This window comes from Cucurbita moschata, unplaced genomic scaffold, assembly GCF_002738365.1.
Source record: "Cucurbita moschata cultivar Rifu unplaced genomic scaffold, Cmos_1.0 Cmo_Scf00019, whole genome shotgun sequence".
Lineage (NCBI taxonomy): Eukaryota > Viridiplantae > Streptophyta > Magnoliopsida > Cucurbitales > Cucurbitaceae > Cucurbita > Cucurbita moschata.
Window position 1 is genome coordinate 1,778,454 of NW_019268535.1, and position 23,846 is coordinate 1,802,299.

General features: G+C 39.4%; 4 protein-coding genes, 1 non-coding gene and 1 pseudogene across 8 annotated transcripts in view; all 6 read right to left on the reverse strand.

Annotated features, from left to right (window-relative positions):
* Positions 1–155: 155 nt before the first annotated feature.
* On the reverse strand, positions 156–239 carry TRNAM-CAU. The gene is given in 2 exon segments: positions 156–191; positions 202–239. It is a non-coding gene; the product is annotated as a tRNA-Met (tRNA).
* On the reverse strand, positions 159–19,911 carry LOC111456796 (annotated as a pseudogene).
* On the reverse strand, positions 840–22,237 carry LOC111456795 (probable beta-1,3-galactosyltransferase 2). The gene is made up of 13 exons (XM_023098792.1): positions 22,226–22,237; positions 5,100–5,263; positions 4,671–4,888; positions 4,423–4,519; positions 3,523–3,584; positions 3,240–3,418; positions 3,098–3,161; positions 2,937–3,009; positions 2,137–2,257; positions 1,980–2,067; positions 1,783–1,908; positions 1,599–1,708; positions 840–1,177 (listed from the first exon to the last, which is right to left on the reverse strand). The coding sequence occupies exons 3-13, from the start codon at positions 4,793–4,795 to the stop codon at positions 1,029–1,031; spliced, it is 1,194 nt and encodes a 397-aa protein (XP_022954560.1). The 5' UTR covers positions 4,796–4,888; positions 5,100–5,263; positions 22,226–22,237; the 3' UTR covers positions 840–1,028.
* Positions 7,375–8,969, reverse strand: LOC111456797. The gene has a single exon (XM_023098794.1). It carries the CDS (start codon positions 8,071–8,073, stop codon positions 7,585–7,587), a length of 489 nt encoding a protein of 162 aa, XP_022954562.1. The 5' UTR covers positions 8,074–8,969; the 3' UTR covers positions 7,375–7,584.
* On the reverse strand, positions 9,714–17,683 carry LOC111456793 (starch synthase 3, chloroplastic/amyloplastic-like). Of its 2 annotated transcripts, XM_023098788.1 has the most exons (17): positions 17,585–17,683; positions 17,256–17,493; positions 16,825–16,897; positions 15,471–16,733; positions 14,530–14,744; positions 13,765–14,035; positions 13,414–13,589; positions 13,090–13,197; positions 12,601–12,710; positions 12,283–12,388; positions 11,844–12,014; positions 11,586–11,714; positions 11,252–11,434; positions 10,954–11,085; positions 10,770–10,881; positions 10,486–10,609; positions 9,714–10,150 (listed from the first exon to the last, which is right to left on the reverse strand). In XM_023098788.1, exons 2-17 carry the CDS (start codon positions 17,388–17,390, stop codon positions 10,021–10,023), a joined length of 3,438 nt encoding a protein of 1,145 aa, XP_022954556.1. In that variant the 5' UTR covers positions 17,391–17,493; positions 17,585–17,683; the 3' UTR covers positions 9,714–10,020. The 2 variants fall into 2 exon arrangements, with proteins under 2 accessions (XP_022954556.1, XP_022954555.1); XM_023098787.1 differs by having other exon boundaries at positions 17,256–17,648.
* Positions 20,193–23,846, reverse strand: part of LOC111456794 — a 3,957-nt gene continuing 303 nt past the window's right edge. Inside the window, exons 1-7 of one of the 3 annotated variants that reach the window (XM_023098790.1) lie at positions 23,592–23,846; positions 22,746–23,501; positions 22,446–22,636; positions 21,512–21,718; positions 21,337–21,397; positions 20,656–21,217; positions 20,193–20,298 (exon numbers count right to left, since the gene is read on the reverse strand). The exon at positions 23,592–23,846 is cut by the window's right edge and continues 303 nt beyond it. In XM_023098790.1, the coding sequence (XP_022954558.1) occupies positions 20,681–21,217; positions 21,337–21,397; positions 21,512–21,718; positions 22,446–22,636; positions 22,746–23,501; positions 23,592–23,816 (1,977 nt within the window). In that variant the 5' untranslated portion in view covers positions 23,817–23,846 and the 3' untranslated portion in view covers positions 20,193–20,298; positions 20,656–20,680. Of the gene's footprint in view, positions 20,299–20,332; positions 20,442–20,655; positions 21,218–21,336; positions 21,398–21,511; positions 21,719–22,445; positions 22,637–22,745; positions 23,502–23,591 lie in introns of those variants that run through there. The other 2 variants (XM_023098791.1, XM_023098789.1) reach the window with 2 other exon arrangements.

The window sequence follows — 23,846 nt, forward strand, 5'->3', positions numbered from 1 at the left end:
AACAACTAAACTTACAATTAAAGGAAGATGACAAACGACATATTGTTAAGAAAAGGTGATAAAAGGCTTTGGGTGGGCTTTCTAGAGCAAAGCCCACTACAGGCCCAAAAGAAGCCCCACATGACTACTTCTTCCAAATTAGTACAAAAGAGAATTGGGGTGAGAGAGGCTCGAACTCTCGACCTCAGGATAACTCGAAGCTATGAGACCTACGCGCTAGCCAACTGCGCCACCACCCCTTGATGCCTAGTCCTTTGGATACTATTGTATATATTTATTTATTGTTAAAAAAACAAAGAAAATAAATAAATAAAACATTAATTTGACTTCTTTTCAATTTTTTACTTAAAACTCACTAATTTAACAAAAATGAAATTGTAAAGTTAATTTAGTTTAAGAGCATGAAAATACAGAGTCCCGCTAAATAGTTTTTCCATTAAATAGTTAGTATTAATACCGCAGCAAACGGACCCTAACATGAGAATTCAAGCAAGAAGCACTTTCGCACTCTGGGAGCAGTAAACAGTTGAGCGAGATGAGCCGCCTTGTTTTCCAAAAGAGATCGAGAGACAGGTTCTCCTGAGCCTCTCCCAAGGAGGTGAGTCTCAATTCAAGATCGAGAGAGATCCCCTCTTCTAATTCTTTAGAATGTACAAATTCACAATATGAATTCAAGCAAAAAGCACTTTCACGTTCTCAATTGGTAAACATTTGAGCGAGATGAGCCATCTTCTTTTCCGAAAGAGATCGGGGGGACAAGTTCCCCTTAGCCTCTACCAAAAGGGTGAGTCTCAATTCGAGATCGAGAGAGATACTTACAAATGTACAGATTCGCGATATGAATTTGAATCGAGTAACATTTTGATTACTTACTTATCACATTACATCACAAATACGAACATGAAAGCTCTCGAGAATTCTAATATCTAATGGCTCGAACAATACATTATGAAGTAAAGGTATATCTCTTCCCTACAAAGCTGTTAACATATGAATCTAAACCTATATCAGACCAATTTCAACATGATTCAAAAGCTTGAACTCCATAAAGAAGTCTCATTTTCGGCACACTTTTGGTGAACTTCACTCATCCTTTCCACTGAGTTGCATATCCCACTGCATCTCCAATCAAATGAAGCCACACAAACTTCACCTCCCAAAGCTTTTCTCTCACAATCTACACAAACAAAACCACCATTACTTGCTAAATCTAAAAAAACGCTCATTTAATATAACGGACTAAAGTGAACAATGTGTGCTAGCGGTGGGCGTGGGCTGTTACACCAGCAGATGTGGTATCTCACAATCCACCTCCCTTAGGGACCCAAAGTCTTCGCGAGCACATCATCTCGTGATTGACTCTGATACCATTTGTAACAGCCCAAGCCCATTGCTAGCAAATGGAGAGGGTCTAGCCCTACTCCCACCAATGCCTCGCACCGTCCAGTAACTTGACTCTGATACTATTTGTACCAGTTTAAGCCCACCACTAGTAGATATTGTCTTTTTTGGGCTTCTCCTCAAGATTTTAAAACGCGTCTATGAAGGAGAAATTTCCTCTCTCCAACTAAGTTGGGATCGGAGGTTAAAGAACTTACCAGGTGGGGTGCTACAACATAGTTTCTTGTCATCCACTTGCTCCACATCTAAACCAACAAACCAAGAACCCAATGAAACATCTTCATTGGCATACTTGTGCAGCACATCCCTGAAAGAATGAATCAGTTCGAGTCGTTTAATCACGAGCGAAGCTACTTCGAAACGATTTTATAAGAACTTAACTGGTTTTGTAAGATGTAAGTAGCTAAATCTTTCGAGATTCCGTATAACTGTCCCGTAGCATGACGGAAATATTTATTCCCCTCATCGCCGAATCTCAAATACTCCGGTTCGTGATACTTTACTCCCCTGTATCAAAACAGCAGATCCAATGGTAAGAATGTTTGTTTTCATATCTTAAACGAACAAGTTACTCTTACTTCTTGGAGAGGACGGGTCCGGACTTCATACAACCAATGTAAACCCGAGGTTTATTCCGATGTCGAACCAAGGTCGTTCCGAGCGCAGCTGTGGTAGATGAAAGGATATAACCTTAAATATTTGAAGAAACATGAGAACTTCTTACTGATAACTCACCTAAGTTCACATGGATGTCATCGTCGACTTTGACGTAAAACTCGGCATCCCACAATGAAACAGCTGTAGCAAAGTAAGTCTTCGTCTTGGCCGATAACTCGAGGTAACCCTCAACATGATTCTGCTTATAAGATATGAACATCAAGTATCACGTTCGGATCTTTCATTGTTCTCTTCAATAAGAACTAAATGTCACCGCCCAAGCCCACTGCTAACATATATTATCCTCTTTGGACTTTTCATTTCGAGTTTCCCTTCTAAGTTTTTCCTCTCTAACCAATGTGGGATCTCACAATCCACCCCCTTTAGGGCCTAGCGTCCTCGTTAGCACACTGTCCAGTGTCTAGCTCTGATATTGTTTGTAACAGCTCAAGCCCACCGCTAACAAATATGGTTCTTTTCAGGCTTTCCATTTTGGGCTTCCCCTCAAGACTTTTAAAACGCGTATGTTAAGAAGAGGTTTCCACACCTTATAAGGGATGTTTCGTTCTCCTCTCCAACCAATGTGGGATCTCACAATCCACCCCTTGGAAACCCAGTATCCTCGCTAGCACACCGCCCAGTGTCTAGCTCTGATACCATTTGTAACAACCCAAGCATACCGCTACCAGATATTGTTCTCTTCAGGCTTTCTATTTCGAGCTTCCCCTCAAGGCTTTTAAAACGCATCTATTAGGGAAAGATTTCCACATCTTTATAAGGAACGTTTCGTTCTCCTCTCCAATTAATATAGGATCGAAACAAGAACAATAGTAGCAATAGTAGCAATAGTAGCAATGTTGATGGCTTGATGGTATTACCAGCCTAAGGAAGTCTCCATGTTCACGCTCCTCATCATCAAGCATCTTGTTGAGTTTACTACCAGGATTTGCGCTATCAACCAACATAAAGTAATAGTTGATATCAATTCATCATAGTAGTATACAACTTAACAAGAACGAAATTCGTGTTCTTCGTTTACCTTCGACCGATAACGAAACGAATGATTATGCCTTTCTCTTCCTCCAACTTCTTTCTTTTCTCACCTAATATGAACACATTATGAACATCACTACCAAATTAAGCAACCAAAGGAAGAACTCAGGACTTGTGACGTAGCAGACCTTGTGGCAACCATGTTGCACGAACCGAATCTCTTCGTTTTCGACTCGTAAAAGCTGTATTAATTCCTACAACCACTAAATATTTTCTTTTCGAAGTCGAATCATTTGATGCAGATGTGTGACTAATCGTTACAGCTGCAAGTTTCTTCTCCAGATCTATGATGTTCTTAGCAAGTGTCCTGCAGGTAATGTTTTAGCAGAAAATTTGGTCTTAGAACACTCATTTTTGTGACATCTTAAGAAAGTAAATTCAATTTGATTCAAACATCAGCGTTTTACTTACTGAATACTAAGCTGAGACCTTGAAAACTCTTCTGGCCTTGCACCAAATGCCTTAGTTTTCGCCTTGATAAAGTACAAACAAGGTAGAAAAGTTCATCACAAATCAAGAACATAAATTTTTAAAACGCGTCTAGTAGGGAAAGGTTTCTACACCTTTATAAAGGGTGTTTTGTTCTCCTCCCCAACTAATGTGGGATCTCACAATCCACCCCCTTCAGGGCCCAACGTCCTCGCTGGCACTCGTTCCTTTCTCTAATCGACGTGGGACCCCTACCAAATCCACCCCCTTCGGAGCCCAGCGTTTTTATTGGCACACCGCCTCGTGTCTACCCCTTTTGGGGAACAGCCTCCTCGCTGGCACATTGTCTGGTGTCTGGCTCTGATACCATTTGTAACGGCTCAAGCCACCGCTAGTAGATATTGTCCTTTTTGAACTTTTCCTTTCGAGCTTTCCCTCAAGGTTTTTTAAAACGTGTCTGCTAGAGAAAGGTTTCCACACCCTTATAAAGGGTGTTTTGTTCTCCTCCTCAACCGTTCAAGGCCCAGCGTCCTTGCTGGCACTCGTTCCTTTCTCCAATCGATGTGAGACCCCTACCAAATCCACCCTCCTCGGAGCCCAGCGTTCTTACTGGCACACCGCCTCGTATCTACCCCTTTTGGGGAATAACCTCCTCGCTGGCAAATTGTCCGGTGCTAGCTCTAATACCATTTGTAATGGCCCAAGCCACCGCTAGCAAATATTATCTTCTTTGGACTTTCCCTTCTGGGTTTCCCGTTTTTAAAACACGTCTGTTAGGGAAAGGTTTCCACACCCTTATAAAGGGTGTTTCGTTCTCCTCCCCAACCGACGTGGGACGGTGATGAAAAAACTTTAGTTTCATTAAGAAAATGAATCACTCACAAATTCTGGATCATAAGACTCAGATTTTAACTCCATTCTTTGATGGGAGATTGTAGACTTCAGTGCAACACCATTAGCCATGGGCACTATCCCCATCCTGACAAAGTTAAAGTTCGAACGAACGAACAAACGAATCGAACGCAATCTCGATCGAGTTAGAATCGAATACAGAACGATATTCTTAACAACAGCAGATCAATAGGGTGTAAAGACCAGTTCATCAAGCAGATGAAGCAATTAAAGAGTACCTATTTGTAAAAAGCATGGCAGCAGAAAAGCACACAAAACAAAGGAAAAAGGCCCACTTCTTTAATAACACATATCTTGAAGCAAAATCCAAGCCAGTTCCTCCAACTTTGTTCTTCATAGACATTTTTGGTTGCCTTCTTCACCTAAATTTGCTCTTAGCTGCTCTTAGCAGTAACGTAACGATGAGGAGAACAACGTCGAAAGGGTCGGACCTGGGCTGCTTAAGAACAAGCAAATGAAATTCTTGATATCTAAATGGCTATGGCTTAGAGCTGAAAGTGAATTTAGCTTATGTCTGAGAGCTAGAACATGGAGCATTTTAATAAGTTTTAATTAGTAGAACTGAATACCATTAATTTTTGAAACTTTGAACCGTTTTAAAATAAATGAAAATAAAAACTGTCCGTTGTAGAACACTCCTCCTTTACCTCGCTGAAAATGGTTGTTCTTGAATCCATGAATACTACAAATCTCCAAGCTCAGCTCTTACAGAACTTTTCCAGACCAAGCAACCTTAATCCCCTCGAAAGAGTCCACCAACAGAGGGGACAAAGAAAATGGAGTAAAAGTTGCTGGTTTATGCTTTCTAAATCTACTAAATTTAACCAAAGTTGTTACTGGATATTGTCTGTTTTGATCGGTTACGTATCGTTATTGGTCTCATACGATTTGCTCCAACTCTAAGGACCGTGGATACTGGTCCTTTGCCCACAGCCCATGACCCAACTTCCTACTTGGAATGGACTGGCAAAAGAATACATGAGATTCCATATTGGTGAGAGAAGGGAATGAAGTATTTTTTTTATTAGGGTGTGAAAATCTCTCCCTAGCAGACAGGTTTTAAAAACCTTGAAGAGAAGCTTGAAAGGGAAAGTCAAAGAAAGACAATATCTACTAGTAGTGGGCTTGGCTGTTACAGAATGACTCCAACAACCCTAACCAATGGGCCGAGCCAACCACTTTGTTGTTGTTTCAAGCGGTGTGCGAATGAGGATGCTGACCCATAAGGGGTTGGATTGTGAGATCTCACATCGGCTTTATAAGTTTGTGGAAACATCTCCCTAACAAATGCACTTTAAAGCCAACCACTTTGTTTTAGAGAAGCCCGAAAGGAAAAGTCTAAGAAAGATAATATCTACTAGCGGTGGGCTTGAGCTTATACAGAATAACTCCAGCTACTCTAACTAATAGGGTGAACCAACCACTTTGTTGTTGTTTCAAGCGATGCGCCAACGAGGATGTTGACCCATAAGCAGGTGGATTGTGAGATCCCACGTTGGCTTATTAAGAGCGTAGAAACCTCTTCCTAATGAATGTATTTTAAAACTGTGAGGCTAACAGGTTTATGTAATGGGCCAAAACCGACTTGGGGTGGGGTTGGATGTTACATTAAAAACAGCAAATATTTGGTTGGATTTGGATTCCGTTTTCCAGATTCTTTGAGGTGTAGACGACAATGACAAGAGCAACACAGCAGCACATTTTCCCCAAGGCTTTGATCTATCACAATGAGTGTTCTTTCAGCATCATATCTGAATCCATGTGGATGCAATATCAAAAATCTAGCCAAGATCAACCTTCCTTTTAAGGCTTTGCATCAAAAGACAGAATAAAGAGACAGACACATAGAATATAGAAATAAGATATGGCTTGGTCCCGCTACTAGATATTGTCTTGGCTACCTCTCTCGTACTTCTCTTCATAATTTTTAAAACGCATTTGTCGGGAGAGATTTTCACACCCTTAAAAAAAATGTCTTGTTCTCCTCTCCAACTGATGTGACATCTCACCATCCACTCCATTCGAGGGCTCAGCCTCATCGCTGACACTCGCTCTCTTCTCTAATCGATGTGGGATCCTCCGATCCACTCCCTCCTTTAACAGTGGCACACCGCTATCAAATATTCTCTTTCAAACTTTCCCTTAAAATGATTGTTCTTCTTCTTTGTTGTGGCACTGTTAAAGGATGTGATATTTGATTTGATGGGTTTGATGCCGATGCCATATCTCACAGATACTCGTTTCCCACAACCTTATAAGACAAAGGTAAACAGCTTTTAGCCTTTTACGACCAAACATTGAACACTAATGCTGTTTTTAGAGCTGGTGATTTGTTTGCTGAGCAATGTGGATAAACAAGAAAAAGTATGCACTTTTTGAGATGGCTGAGTTCATGTAAAATTTTGTTCGCGAGATCCAACATCGATTCGAAAAAAATGAAATATTTTTTATAAAGGTGTGGAAGCTTGGACTGTCACAACCGGTATCAAAACCCGACATTAGACGATGTGTCAGTGAGGACGATGCGCCTCCAAGTAGAGTGGATTGTGAGATCCCACATAGGTTAGAGAGATGAACGAACCTCTCCCGAGCCAGACACCGGACGATGTACTAGCGATGACGCTACGCAGGGTGAATTGTGAGATCCCACATCGGTTGGAGAGGTGAACGAGTCTCTCCTGAGCCAGACACTAGGAGATATGTCAAGCGCTGCGCCTATAAGTGGGGTGGACGGTGAGATTCTACATTGGTTGAAGAGGTGAACGAACCTCTCTCTAGTAGACTCGTTTTAAAACCGTAAGCTATGCTTGAAGGTAAAATAAAACTAAGATTGAATTTGATTCAAAAAAGTGCCCTTTCTTCCCCTTGTTCTTCATGGAGGGAAAAGAGTGGAAGAACTACACAGGTGGGGATGCTATCAGATATGAGAGTGCTCCGTAAATAAGAAACCACTTAGCCATGTAAAATGAAAGACATCTAAGCCATGAACAACTAACAAGAACTTCTCCCATCGAGTTCTTGCTAGAAACTCTGTTCTAAGCTCTGACAGACCATAACAATGGCGGAAATCAACAAAAAAAACACAGAACAAAACGATCATATTCGTCTCTGCCCTTTTTAGTTCTCTAAACATCACTCTAGAAAACCAGTCTTTGACAGAACGGCGTTTCGAACTTTGCTTAAATCTCTCCCTTTGAGAGTTCTTCCAACCCCTTCAAAAACAGAGCACGACGAGATTCGGCTCCTGGCTAATTTCTGAGCAATCCATTCATGAGGAGGCACCATGTCGTCATCTTCTTCACCGTCGACGTCTTCTTGGTCTCCGTCGTCGGGTTTTTCAGCGGAAAAGTCCATCTTGCCGTAAATTTTGGACCAATCTGGAATGACCACCGGAGCAGAGGATCGATTATCCGTCATCTGGGTTTCGTGGGTCCTTGTCGAAATGGATTTCGGTATCATTTTTGGAGCAGATGGAAGTCGCCAAGTCGAGTAATCATTGGTTTTTCTAGTGATGAAATTAGACGATTCGTCATTACTCTCAACAGAACTCCAAACATCTTCTTCTTCCAAATCTTCACTGACGCCATAGCTTTTTCTCAGAACAGAGCTCCAATTCGCCATTGGTATATGGATTATGAAAAAGGTGAAATAACTTCGACCCAGTAAGTAAATAGCTCTAGTGATTACTCATCCAGGAAACCGAAAAGAAAAACACGGTAGATTCTAGAATTCCACCCTCGGTTTTGTTGTAAAGTACTCAGTACAGCAAAACAAAAAAACAGAGGTTCTTTCAAGAGTTCTGGGTTTTGTCCATAATTCCAAAAATCACGAGGAAAATGGCAGGGTAGCTGTAAAAAAATGAAGAACAGGGTAAAAGGAAACGCTAAAGGGATCTGGGTTGGTCTGAAAATCTCCAACGAAGCTCAGAGCTTTAAAGGAGACGACAAAAACAGAGCCCAGAGGGAAAACAGAGGGATCAGAGATGGGTTTTCCTTTAAACTCAAAGAAAAATTTAAAGAACAGAGAAAGCAAAAGAAAGTGATGGGGGATAGTATAGAATCTTAGTTTCAAGATCACAAATTTTACTGAACAGGAAAAGCCATTATAGAGGAGACACAGTGAATGGTGACAGAACAAATCATGGAAACAGAGCATTTGATGCTCTGTTTCCTTTGAAGAACAAAATTTAAGCTGTAATTAAAGCCTTGGTTGTAGCAGTTAGATGAAACAAGATGAGAGAAATAAGTAAGTGATGGGTTTGATTCTGACAGAACTTCACTGATTTCAGATTTCTGTAACCTTATCCTCGAACAAAGTCAGCAGTAAATGTGCTCGATCCGCTGTAAAAGTTCTGTTTTTTCTTTTTTTACAGAGAGAAAGAGCTAGTTTTACAGAGAGACGTGGCTGTCTCTGAAGCTAGTTTCTTGGTTTCTTCTTCAAAGTTGCCCAACGTCGGACGTGGAGGGAGCAGCTGTTGGTTGAGGAACAAGACAACGTAGTACTTTTTCTTAAGAGATTTCATGAAGATCTTGCAAATTTGTGTAGTTGAATTTGTGCTTCGTTACATATCATCGTTAGACTCAGTTGTAAAACGCGTCTGTTAGAGAGAGATTTCTACACTCATTTAAGAAATGCTTTATTCTCCTCACGATTGTTCAAAATTATACTCACTTTGATCTTTCTGATTTTCTTTCATATAGTATGGTGAAACTTGGCTAAATTCAAAATATACATTAGTACCACACAATTTTCTGATTTTTACTTCCAACGAGTCAATTAGCAGCAATCTAGACTCAACTATCACAAGGGTTGATATCGTGAAGAAGATCATCGTGGTTGGCTTACCAGCCTCACCCGTATGCCTATTGGCCAAGAGAAGTGTCAATTGTTATGTTGGGGCAATTTTTTTCCAAACCATTGACCAAGAAGCACGATATAGTTTGAACACATAGAACAGGAAGTACATGAATACTATAATTTCTTTACATAAAAGCAAGTTAATTATTGGTCGATGAAAGTGGACTTTGCTTATAAATTTATTTTCAACAACGGTTTTTAGAAATTGGCATGTGTTTTTAAATTTAAATGTGAAAATAAATTGCCATCTTCCAAAAAAAAACAAAAAAAAACAAAAAAAGGTTTATTGAGCACCTCACAGTCAGGTCTAAAAACTATCATTTCCACCACTTCAATGGCTGTCCCAGCAGAAGCAACTTCAACCAGTATAGTAACAAGACTAAAAAACTAGTGAGCATTTTCAGTGGTGAACAACAAGTGACTGCATAAACCACTTGGATCTTATTATCAGATTCCATTTATTGGAACATCAGAACGTACATTCATATCTATAAAAGCTGAAGCATGCTTGCATTGTAAAGAAAGATGAATCAATTATTGAACTCTAAAGCTTGTGCCACCATAGATTCCTTGGCCTAATAACTAAGGGAAATGAAGCCAGAATTATAACAAAACCTGTACAGGACGTCGAGTTCGAGTCAGATCGACACTGATATCGCACTCCGCACTCCCCGCTCCCCGCTCCCCTTTTCGATTGTTTATCACCGTTTCTCATTTCCGGGCTGCATGGTAAAGCTCCAAGTAGTCGAGAGAAGGCCGGTTCCAAGACCAGTCTTGATCCATCACTCTCTGGCATAATGAATCAAACCAGCTTCGATCGTTATACCATGCAGAGATTGCCCTGAAATGAAAACAAACTTTGTTCAATATAAATTGTGTATAGAATCATGGGAGGAGCATGATGATTGTAGAACTGCTACCAACTCAATCAGAACCAATGAGCAATATGCAATGCTAAAACGTTAGATGGTACCAACCACCCTAAACATTCGACCCGTGTTCTAACCAGATAAAGAACAGATCGTAATCAATTAACAGGAGTAACGGAGTAGAGTTTGTCACTTTTATTCAACTTTCCATGGAATTCCCGGATGGCCAGTATGAAGAAAAGATATGACCGGAAGAAAACTTGTAGTGAAGAAGAAAACTCACTCATCAGGGTTCATGTTAACTGACCTATTTAGAGCATAATCAACGCCAGATGGATCTGCTCCTTCAAAATTGAACCCATTTGTTTCAAGGCCTGCTGCTTGTGCTCTTTCTTTATCATGATCCACGTCAAACACAGTATCATGAAGTCCTACATAATACACAGAAAATTTAGTGTATAATTAATTGTGGGTTCTAAAGATTCTAACTCTGGATCTTAAGGTAGGTGTTACTCAGACATGGTTTTCTCTCGATTATTACATAATAATGATGATAAAAATATGAAATTTAAATGCACATGTTGCACAAACCTCCAGTTTTTCGCACAACAGGTACTGAACCATATCTCATAGCGGTGAGCTGAGTTAGACCACACGGCTCAAAAATTGAAGGGACCAGCATCAGATCTGCACCAGCATATATCTGCAATTATTGATTAGATGCGTTAGTAACAAAACTGGAAGAACTACTGTATTGAGTTCTGCATTGACATACAAGGTGTGAAAGAGGCTCGTCGTAAGTAAGACAAAGGCGAGCACGGTCAGGGTAAGATGAATGCAACTCATTTGCCAAATTCACAAAATCATTTTGAATGCGTGGATCAGGAGCTGAACCAAGCAACACAACCTGTCATAGCATAATATCTCATTAGCTACAACATCCAGGAGGAGCCAATCCTCGTAACATTTCTTAGTAGAGCAGCCCATTGGAATAAAAATCAAATATTAGCTGTAAAAACTAAGGAACCAAACTGTAATTTCAAGCAAAACAAGGAAGCAACATGGTAAGATACCTGTCCACCCCGATCGAGAGTTCGCCAGATGGCATGCTTGATGAGATGGATTCCCTTTTGATGAGTTAGGCGAGTGATGATTCCTACTAAAGGCAGATCAAACCTACTTAGGCCAAGTCTCTGTCTTAATGCTTCCTTAGCAGCTGTCTTTCCCTCAATAACATTCTCTGAAGTGTAAGGTACCTGATTATTTTATATAAATAGATATCAGAATAAACTTCATTAGTGATAGAGTACCAAAGAAAAAGCCAGTTAATCAGGTTCATAGTAGATTATTTCAAAAGCCAAGTAATAGTATATGTTGCAAATGACCAAGAGAAGTGTACACACTTACAGGAATAAAATCGTCATTATATGGATCCCATATGTCAGGGTCAATTCCATTCACTATGCCATGAAATTTATGAAGATGGGGTGCAATGACAGGATTTCCCGCGACCTCCTTTGAGTATGTAGGAGACACCTGATATAAACACAGGAAGATTCGAATGATAATTCAAGAAAAACTACAAAACAATTGCAAGACTCCAAGTAATGCATCTAAAATCATGCAAGGTCAAGTCATTGTTTGCTTAATAACGTGATTACTGACAGTTGTAGCCTTGTCCGAGTACAACATTGCTCTCCCAATAAGCTGCGCTCCAAATTCTAAATTGTGAATAGTGAAGACAACCCGAGCTTTAGTAAGGCCATAGTGCATGTACTCTTCCTTGAATAACCAAGAAACTGGAGCACTGGACCAATCATGGCAATGGATAATATCCTGCCCAAGACAAAAACATAATTAAGAAAGTAACCATTTGCCAAGTATTCTTCCTTGCATGTTTTAGAGAGAGAAGGAAAATAACAATCTAAGATCTAATTAACTAAGCAGTCTCTCATAAGGTAATGCTAAAGAAAAGTTCATTTTTCAACTTAATACTTGTGACCTGACAACTAAATCCAAGTGTGCAGGGATGCTAAACATTCATACCAATGTTTGCAATGAACATTTTATTGATAAAACCACAACGAGTTAAGTGCATACTTACAGGGTGAAATCCTCCTTGAAGTAAGAATTCAAGAGCAGCATGACAAAAGAAACCAAACCTCTCTCCATCATTATTACAACCATATATACATCCTGTCCAAAAAAGCCTAACAAGTGGGGATAAATATGTTAGATATTTCTTTGAAGTGATCCTGCAAAGATGAAGTTCCAAGTGCAAGCATAAAATAGAAGGTTTATGAAATGATCATTTCCTCTAGCAATCAAAGCCAAGGCAGAAATAAAATTCAATAATACAACCTAATCTTGATTACTTCACGACATAAAACCTAAATATTTAAAAGACAGTCAAAATATTTACCCATTTTGAGGCTCCAGAAAGTAAACAGAGAGCCCCTCCACTTTGCCGAACCAGACTTTTATTTCTGTTCCATCCCAGAAATAATTTTGCTGATGGTGAAAATTTTCCACCTACATGTTTTTTTTTTTTTTTTGGTCAAATTGTCAATGTGCTCAGAATATTAAGTAAAACAAGAAGGCTCTTGCGGAGAGATCAATTGTGAAAAAGCATTTACAATGTTTGATATTCAAGCATTCATAATGTGCGTCTTTTAGAAGCCCTGGGGATGTAGTCATGCATACACCATTAAGTTTTCTTAGCAAACATCTTATGCTGAAATCATTACAATGAAACCAAGCAGGTTGCACATATTTCAAGGTTCTAACCAATTGGGTGTTCTTTGCACGATAGAAAGTGAGAAAATGAGACGAACATCTTATGCTGAAATCATTCCAGTAATAGAAAGATTAAAAAGCAAGGAGATTCGAACTAATTGGGAATAAAGCTTACATTGCTTAGGTTCAGACAGTCATATTTAGGAAGAACAATGTCCACATTATGGTTCAAATCTTGAATAGCACGGGATAAACTAGTCACAACATCACCAAGACCTCCAACCTGGATAGCATACAAAATAAAAGAGATACAAATGTGAGTACTCTTACCTTGCAATATCTGCATTAATAAAAGTGGGAACTCCTTTTGTTGGGCTAACATTTCGTAAGGCTTGACATATTCTTTCATTTTTCTCAACAAAAAGTGTTTCTCATTTTAAAAAAATAATAAAAGTAATAAGTCCAATGAATAATGAGTCAACTCGAGACAAAAGTTTACCTTTGCAATAGGAGCCATTTCTACAGCAATATGCACAATGTGCAAGGGTGGCTCCTTAACTAACTGACCAGCCACAGGTATATGGTAATCCATGCCATTCTTATTGTCAAACGTCCCACCATCTTCCCACTCAGAAAATACAAAATCCATCATATATGCGTCCTTTGGAACCTTAACTGCAGAAACAAATGAAACTACAAACTAAAGCATCTCCTAAATGACAAACAGAGAGAGGAGAAAAGAGAGAATCTCCCCACATCAAATTTGCAGCAAAAAATTGCCAGTTAGAAAACAATAAAGACCACGTTAATCTCACCCAATGATCAAAAGGTGTTAGAAATGGAGTCTCACCAGTGGCTTTCACACGGCTGCTACCATCTGCAGGCAACATTTTTTGTGGTGGCAATGGACCCTTACGGTGGGACCAACGATTAAATGAACATCTAAACCATACTTCAGGTTTTCCATTCAGAGGTGTATTGGCAGGATTGTAAAATACTGTCACTGTGCTTCCTGCTTGAACATCAACAGGATCAGTAAACACTATGTGCTTCTGTGACAATAAAAAGTTTTTCAAGGTTCTTTCCTTTATCTCAGATTTCATACGAGCTGTTCTTTCAGCCTACAATAAAGAGATACACAAATTAGTAGCTGCAAGTTGAGGGAGGCAATAAAAACTACTAAGTACTAAGAATTACAAATATGAGCATGATTCAACCATTATGCATATACTCCTTCCTTTGTTGAGGTCTGGTGTACTCAAAGAAAAAAGAATAAAGAAAAAAAGTAAGGGAGTTAAGCAATAAGTCTAAATAATATTATTCTAAGCACCTTCTCCGACAACCAATTAGAATGTGTCAACTTGAGCATACTCTTGACCAAGAGGTAAGAGGTTCAAAACCCCCTAGACTAAACTACAGAATCAATAAATGAAATAAAGAAAAAATGAAGCAATTTAGGATGCTTGATATCATCTGCATTGAACCGAGATATTCAAGGTGACCTAAAAATTTCTACACAATATTGTGTTCTATAAAGATATCTGTGTAGAATTATTGCTGTAAATAAACAAGAAATCAAATATGGAGTCAAGTGTAAATATTTTGGTGAATTGACCTTGGCATGGGCAGCCTCCTCTCTTGATCTCCTCTCTTCCTGAAGTTTCCTATAAATCCACTGTTCTTCCTCAGCCCAGTATAGCTCCTCCGAAATGGCTTTTGGAACAATGGCATGGAAATCACGACGCTTGTTGTTATCATAAATATTGACCTTATTGGGTGGCCCATCAGCAAGAACCCAATCCAGAATAATGGCTCGATCAGGTACAATTACTGCAAAATGTATAGTTGTGCATGTGCAATGAAATTCAATACTAACTATAAAAACAAAATTTAACATTAGCCTGCAAATGAACAGATCAGAATACTCGATGAACATTTGTTTTTCTCTTAAACCAAGGGTGCCTATAGATTTATAGCCTTCTTCGTTCCCCCACAAACATCTTTCTAGAGGAGATACTGATCTGAAAACCAGCAAGTATACCATTCTTCCCCCATTCGATAAAAATTAACAAGCTGGACCATAAGCGGAAAATTCATTTTGGTAGCTGAAGATCACACTATGTATGATCTGACTATAACGAATCTTTCAAAAGTATCTATTACGAAGGACCTATGACTTCCCCCATTCAATAATGATTAACAACCTGGACCACAAGCGGAAAATTCATTTTGGTAGCTGAAGGTCACACTATGTATGATCTGACTATAATGACCGTCACGATCTTTTAAAAGTATCTATTACGAAGGACCTATGACAATTGTCTGGTACCACACTGCACAAACTGATGCTTTCCTCTACATTTTTTCTACAGGACAGGGTTTGTTATTTGTTGTAAACAGGCCTAGCATGTAAAACAATTCAAGCAACAAGATGGATGGTAATAAGAGTTCTACATTTTTCAGGCCTAGTATTTTGGATTAATCATCATAAAGCCATTACCTCCAAAGGGTAATTTAAGAGTTAAGACAAAAGGAACAGAAGACATTTACACGTACCATCAGCGTACCACCAATCACAATCGTCCCTTATATCAGAAAAGACAAACATTTCAATAATGGATAATCCATCTGTCCAATTATTATGCCCACCAAGAATCCAAAGCTCTTTTGCATGAGCCAGAGGACCTGATCTTTTATTGTAGTATAACCTGACTGAGTCTTCACCTTGAAACTCAGCAGGTTCAATGAACCAAACATTACTAACAGACCTCACTGCCATTTTTGAAAGCTGTTTTAACGTCTCTCTTCTTTTTTCAGTCTCTGCCTTCGCCTGGGCTCTGTCGGTTGCCCTAGCAACCTTCTCAGCTTCTATTCGCCTTAGCTCTTGTTCTTGTCTTTCCCTTTCAGCCCTCTCTTTAGCAAGTCTTTCTAGATCTTTACGTTTCTCCTCTAATAGGAAATCTTCAAATGTAGAGGCATCCATTCCACCTTCCACAGATATGCAGAAATCTTTTCCATCATTATTTTCATAGACATCTTTCCCATTAAAGAAGACGAAGTCGATATTGTAAGCCTCCTTGGGAACATGAATTTGACAAGACCACCAATCCCCACTTAGATTTGCTTTGTTTAGCCTTATAGTAAAAAATTTCCACTTCCAGTCATTCAATGCTCCCATGATCATAATTTCTGGCTCTTCACTCAGAATAGAAAAACTCCTATTAAAGAACACTTCTATATTTTGATCAGGTTTAACAACTTGCGGAAAAACAAATACTCGAATGCCTCCTATGAGATTTTCATTAGCCAGTCTCTGAATTTCCTGTCTCTTCGCATTTGCTTCCATCTTCAACTTCAATTTTAAAGAACTTTCCTTGGTTAACTTCTTTTCCATCTCAAAGAGTTTCACAGAGTTATCTAGGACATCTGATACTGTTTCACTTGGTTCACTCTCCTCTTCTTTCTCTTGTAATCCATTGTCCATCCCACTTAACCCACCAATACTTATTGGTGCAGTACTTTTAACAACAGACGTAGCCTTGCTTGTCAAAGAGATTTTACTTTCTGCATCATTCTCAATATTTTGTGAAATTGTAGCAGACAAGTCCTCCTCATCCCCTACCTTCAACTTAAGTGCTGCCTGTTTGGGCTCTATGTGTGTACTAGATTTTAGCGTTGCAGAGCCCTCTTTCTCTTCATCTCGCCTCTGATCTTTTTTAGGGATACTTGTTCCTATAGGAACTTTGGGTTTGAATCCCTTTGATGAAGAGCTTTCAAATCTTGCTGTTGACAAATTCCTAGATCTCCTCCTTGATGAATCTACAAGGGTTCAGTTTCAGTTTAATCATGAAAAATAATGTATAGAAAATTAAAAATGCGAAAGATCAACGTGAAAACCACATGAATTAACCTGACTGATTTGCACAGGCAACAATTCTGAACGACGTCCCTGCTACACGGTGTCCTCTGAACCATAATGGAGACTGAAGCCATAAATGTAAAGCAAGAAATGCAGAATAAGGTACGTCAATCCCAATTCCAAATAGTGTAATGTTAACAAAGTGCGCAAGTTCTTAGAACTGTGCTCTTGTGGCACTGAAATTCATCGATTGCATCATGCATTTCCACAAATCTTTCAAAAAACATTACATAAACGCGACACCCTATCCTCCAAATTGATACAAAATGAATAGAATCCACTCAAGAAAGAAGCGATCCAACGACAAATACAAACCTCTTTTGAATCAAGCACCATTACAACCAAAGAAACAGAAAACAGAATCAAAACACACAAACACAATGGTACCAACAACGGACAAGATCCAAATTAGTGAAAAATACCAGTGTAGTAGTAGTAGTACACGACGGTCTATTCCCATGAAACAGTCTAAACTTCGAACTCCCCGCTTGTGCTTCACAGAAATCCCTCCTCCTCCTCCAACTCCTCGACACATGAGCCTGAAGCGCCACCTCCATTAGAAACAAATCAACCACCCCGTTTCCCACTCTTCTTCTTCGATCAACTAAAAACTACGATCATCCAAACAAGCTTCAGATCGCACTCCCGATCAATCTCCCTCTAGAATCGCGCAAATGAATCATAATTAAAGGGAAAAAAAAAACAAAATCCCGATACGAGGAAAAGGACGAGAGTTTGAATAAGCACACACCATGCAAGGCTTCGCCGATAAACAGCAAAAAATTAAGGAAGTGACTTCGCTCAAAGCCATTCGAAGCGGGTACCAATTATCAAACTCGAGATTATGGTCGGTTAGTCTGTGATTTTTGGTTGGAAAAAGGTGAATTAAATCAACGGTCAGAAATGGTCTGTGAGCTGATTGGATTGGAACGGCTTGCCACGTCATTAAGATATTATTCTCTCTCTCACATTATTAATTACGTGGAGATTTGATGGATTTTATTTTCGCGCTTAAATAAATATAAAAATAAAATGGAATAATATTCTGCTTTTATTTCGCTCCTTTTTGTTGCACTCTGACTGGGTGCTTTCTTTCAACTAAATTAGTTAATTGTTTATTATTTTCTTTTTTTTTTGACGTCATTTAAATAAATAGAATTTAATTTTAAAAAACAAATTATTCCACAAATAGTAATTTTTTTATATTTTTTAATTGGTTTTTTTTTATCTCTAATTATCAATTATATACTATTTTTAGACGTTTATCCCTCTTGGGATGGAAATTTTGAATTTCAATTATATCATATTTTCAAATATTTTTATTATTATGGGTTAATTCTGATTACCCCAATATTTTTATCATTATGGGTGAATTCCGATTACCCCAAACTAAAAACAACATTGAAACAAGTCGTTGTTTCCTCTAATATATCTACAGGATCACTATCATTTGGATGTGATGTTATTTCCTCTAATATATCTTCAGGATCACTATCATTTGGATGTGATATTGATCAATTCATGTGCCCTCGAACAACCCTTGTAAGATGTACATTACGTTTAAATAGGCACAATTTTTTTTTTAACCATCTTATTTACAAAATCATAATTACTATTATTGTAAATGCAAATATGGAAATAAAATTTACCACTCATTAAAATTTATCTTTAATTGAATTTCAAAAAGAATAATATTTATTTTTCCCCCTTTTTTTCATATCACAATAATATATAAGTATTAGAACAGGGCAAAACAGGGACGAAAAATACCATCTTTGTTCTCAACTCTCTTTATCTAATGAGACGAAATCACTGTCATTATCTCCTACATTCCCCAATCACTAGGGGATTTTCCAGATTAGACAAATTCAAATCTCGATTGCACTCTCATCACCGACGAGTGGATAGGGAGCGAAGAAACGAACAAAGACTTACAATATGTTCTAAGATTCCATAATTGAAGGATATCAAGAATATAGAGATATATATATATATATAAATTTTTTAAAAAAAAAAACTAACAAAAATTTCAAGTCAATGCATTAGCACCAGCAACAATCTCCAAAATTTCTCCAGTAATCTTAGCTTGGCGTTGTCTATTATACACAATCGACAAAGTCCTCTTCAGCTCAGAAGCATTATCCGTGGCATTGCTCATAGCACTCATCCTAGCTGCGAGCTCACTCGCCAGCGACTCTTGCAGACCTCAAAATCTGGCTGTTCAAATACAGAGGCAATAAAGCATCCAAGATCTGAACTGGGTCCTGCTCGAACTCCAAAATCCCTCACTGAATCCCGTTCCACCGTCAATTTCCCTTCCTTTGTTGTTCATCTGAAGAACTCATCCTCTGCCGCATCCACACAGATTCCGTTCACATCACAGAGGAAGAAGGGTATGAATTACAGGGTCGGATTTGACTAACGACACGAATTTTGTGTATAAAAGCTCTACTTTATCGACTTCCTCGCTTACAAATAAGGAAAAAATATCATCAGCTATGGCTTGAGCTTCTTTGGCTGTCGGAAGAGTGCCGCCTTCGAGGAATTTATCCACCGGAATGTACGGCCGGCGGAGGAAATAAGTGTTACCCTTTTTACCAACGCTGATTACAGTGTAGTCAAGACTCAATTCCTTCAATTCCGAGATTCTGGCTTCGGCTTTCTTGATGATGGAATTGTTGAAGCCACCACAGAGGCCGCGGTCGCCGGTGACAACAACCAATGCGACTTTCTTGACGGGTCTAACTTTGGTTAGAGGAGTGTCAATGTCCTCTGTTTGGAGTTGTTCATTGATGTTGTAAAGGACCTCGACCAAGGCCTCTGAGAAGGGTCTTCCATTAACGACAGCTTCTTGAGCTCTGCGGACTTTGGCTGCTGCGACAAGCTTCATGGCTTCAGTGATCTTTTGGGTGTTCTTGACGGAATCGATACGGTCTCGGAGCTCCCGAAGGCCGCAGTGGACTGGGGAAACTGATAATGAACGAGCTGGGTAGCTCTGGGAAGGGAGCTGAAAAGGGAGGATGCATCAGAGACGGTGGGTTTTGGGGACACCAACATTGTGAGGTTTGAGCAGGACATGGTTTAGCTGCCGGGGAGGGAGCTGAGGTCTGGCTTGGCGGAGAAGAGGGGCTGCAAAGAAGGTTTCGAGTTATTGTTGGGGTAAAGATTTATCTTCATTCATTGGCTATGGTGGTTCTGGTTCGTAAGAAATAAGTGAGAAACAAGTGGAGTAGAGAACTGAGGGAGGATGAGGTTGAAGGATAATGATTTGGGCAGTTGAGATGGCCGGAGTCAAGTTTTTGACTCACTTAGTAATGGTGGGTCCGTGGAAAACCCATGGTTCTGGACAACAACTAAGTGTCCAGAAGTGGGTCCGTGGGTCCGTGGTAAGGAATTCTCACGAGCCATTGCCATCCTTTCTGAGAACAACCCTCTGACTGGCACAAAGGGTGAGATCAGGAAGCACTGCAATATTGCCAACAAGCTACACTGAATTATAGGCTAAAGTAGAACCAAGCCCGCTCTAGATGCATGTCTAAACTTTGAGCATTTATCCTAACAGTAAGAGCCTAATCAATGCTAGGCTGCTTTCTCATTTAGGAAATCAACTGCAAGAAAGTATAAGAACACCTAAAACTGATGATTTTCATCTTGATTTAAACAAGAACTTATCAAAATGAGTGAAAGTTCATTAAAAGGAATGAAAATGCTACAAATAAACTTGGTCATCAGCTTACCCACTTTCAAAGAGAGACAAAAGTAAGGGAATAACTGATATGGAACCTTAAAATAAAGCAGTATATTATAAAGGAGACGGGTTACCGTTTATACTGCTTGTCATTGTGTCTTAATCTTTACTGCTTGAAGTAGTGTCAGAATTACTATCTGTTTCTTTTAATAGATCCTCATTCTTTGCATCTTCCATAGCTTTTGGCGTGAAGGGGCTATAGGGAAAGCTGCAATGAGGCTGATTGAAGGAGATAAAATTGCCACTATATGGAAAAGAATGATATGTATAAGCTGAAGGGTAGAGCCCTGGATTGAATGAGTTTGGAGGCGGCCAATACATCAGAGGAACGAACGCGTTTGGTGGGAAATAATTAAGGGGGTTTTGATTTTGGTAGGAGGCCACAGCACATGAAGAAATTGGATGGTTGCTATCAATTGGTGTCTGAGATGGAGATGGGAGTGACTGAAATGCTGCCATAGCACGAGTTTGGATCGAAGTATACCCTACTGATCCAAATTTTGTTGAAGATGATGCCAAATGGGGTGCTGTTTTATCTGAAGAACCAGGCTGTTCGCTTGTGCTAGTTTGTTTTTTCCCCCTTGATTTTGCTGAAATGGTATTTCCAGCTAGCTGCTCCTGAACAAATTTGTCATCCTGTGTTGAACAAATTGTGTCAAGGTCGTAATTCATGATGCAATTGTAGAATCAGAGCGTCTGAATCACTTCAATGAACATGAGTTCAGAGATTCTGAGTTGAGGGGATATGATCTTACATTACTGTCGGCTGTCGAGCGTGCAAGAAATAGCTCCTCGCCTACGGCATCCTTGTCTGTCCTGCAAAATAAAGTTCATAGTTGAAGTGCAGCATTGTAGTTATAAATTATGAGTGAAAGTTCATAAAATGCTTCTTTGTTCTTTTTCCTGCTACTTCCATTGCAATAGCAATACCTGTAGTATTTCTGAAGCAAGTCCAAATTACGGTATTTGGTTTCTTTGCGAACAAGGTCATCCGGAAAACCAGCCATGAAGAGAAGGGTAATGCCCAATGCTTTGAAGAAAAAGCTCCCACTGCGAGGATTAGCTAGCCTAGCCATCCTGCACATGAGTGGCCCAAAAGACTTGAGCTTGTTTCTTCCCATTCGCTGTCTCACATACCTGTGCATAATCAGTGACAATCTTCAAGTCAATTAGGTTAATTCAGGTAACAATTTAAGCTTACTGCTAATAGATATTATTCATTCTGACCCGTTACGTATCGTCGTCAGCCTCATGGTTTTAAAATGTGTTTACTAGAAAGAGGTTTCCACACCCTTATAAGAAATGACTTCATTCCCCTCTCCAACCCGACGTGGGATCTCATAATCCACCCTCCTTGGGGGCCCAACGTCCTCGCTGGCACACCACTCGATGTCTAGCTTTGACACCTTTGTAACAGTTCAAGCCCATTGCTAGCAAATATTGTCCGCTTTGGCTCGTTACGTATCGCCGTCAGCCTCACGGTTTTAAAACACGTCTATTAGGAAAAGGTTTCCACACCCTTATAAAGATTGTTTCGTCCACCTCTCCAACCAATGTGGGATCTCACAATCCACCCTCCTTGGGGTCCCAACGTCCTCGCTGGCACTCTGTCCGGTGTCTGCCTCTGATACCATTTGTATCAACCCAAACCCACCGCTAGTAGATATTGTCCGCTTTTGCCCGTTATGTATCGCCGTCAGCCTCACGATTTTAAACGCGTCTACTAGAAAGAGGTTTCCACATCCTTGTAAGGAATGTTTCGTTCCCCTCTCCAACCAAGGTGAGATTTCGCAATTCATGTCAATATGTTTTACATAAAATTCAAACAACCACCGGTGCTCTTCTCACAAAATGATCATCTTACTCGTTCTGCGGAAGATTCCTCGTCCTGCCACCATATTTGATGCAGAGAAATAAACAAGAAGGACAGTTAACATCTAATGGTCGCATTGCTTTCTCTTCTTCAAGTATTTGAACAGGACATAGTGTTGGGTGGTGCCTGTTGGGATACAAAATCTTCCTCCTCACACCAGGATTCTCATACAACACATGCTCCTAATAACAAACAAACTACATTTTAGCTGCTTACACAAAGTTAACGTCGTAACGAGGCGAAACACAAGATATTTCCAGAACATACAACAATAAATCTTGAGCTGCTTACCCCAGGATTTTGAGGAGAAATGAATGGCTCTCCTTTCCTTATAATACTGAAATGATTGAAGTCTAACTCATACATCTCTTCACAGCCATGCCTTATACCAAGACATGAAAACACTATTATTTTCCTCATGGTATGAGACTGGGCGTTTCTCTGCAGCAAAGCTTCTGATTCAATAATTCCCTTCACTTCTTTAGGACAGAACGCTAACTTTGGAGGCTTTCTTTGCAATGATACACTTCCAAATCCTACATCATTCCCAGATCCCAGGATGTTTCGATTTCGATCATACAGTTCACTGTTTTCGGTTTCGTTCCTTTCACTTTTAGGCTCTAGTTTTTTTCCAGTTTCTTTAGTTTCTGTTTGATCATCTACAAATGTTGGCTTGTTTTCAGGACCAGATTGATTCTCCATACGTTCCGAATTCGAATCATGATATATATCTTGTTTAACACCATTGACACTCCTTGAATTCCCATTAGTTTCCCAATCCTTGATGTCAAAAGGGATTTCACTCTCCTCATGATAATAACTATTTTCATTATCAGTTTCGTCTGAATCAACACAATCTACAGTATTATCACATTCCTTTAACTTTTCATAATGCACAAACTGTGTCTCATCCATACTCATCCAACTAACCAATCGATCCTCTAGATTTACCTCTTTTGGGGACAAAAACTGAGTTCCATCCTTCATTATTGCTTCCTCTTTGCTTCTTTTAAGCCTCTTGAAGCTTCTCCGCTTGGAACAACTGCCCTGAAATGGAAGTGAAAATGGCCATTGAGCGCATGAAACAAAATGAATGAAAAAAAAAAGAACAACGAAATTAAAACTGAGAAATCATACTAGTTCATCACCAAGTTCAGGATCCTTAACTCTTTCCTGTAACAATTTAGCTTCCAGAAACGATATTCTCTCCATTAACTTCACATTTCTCTGTCTCTCTCTGTGTAACTCATCCGCCATTCGAGCAATAACATTCATATTCTCCCCTTTGGATTCTTGGTCTATTGCAGCACATAATGCCGACGGATTAACCAAACCAGTTGCACAAGCTTGAAGCTCCACCATCGACAAAAAAAAAAAAAAAAAAAAAAAAAA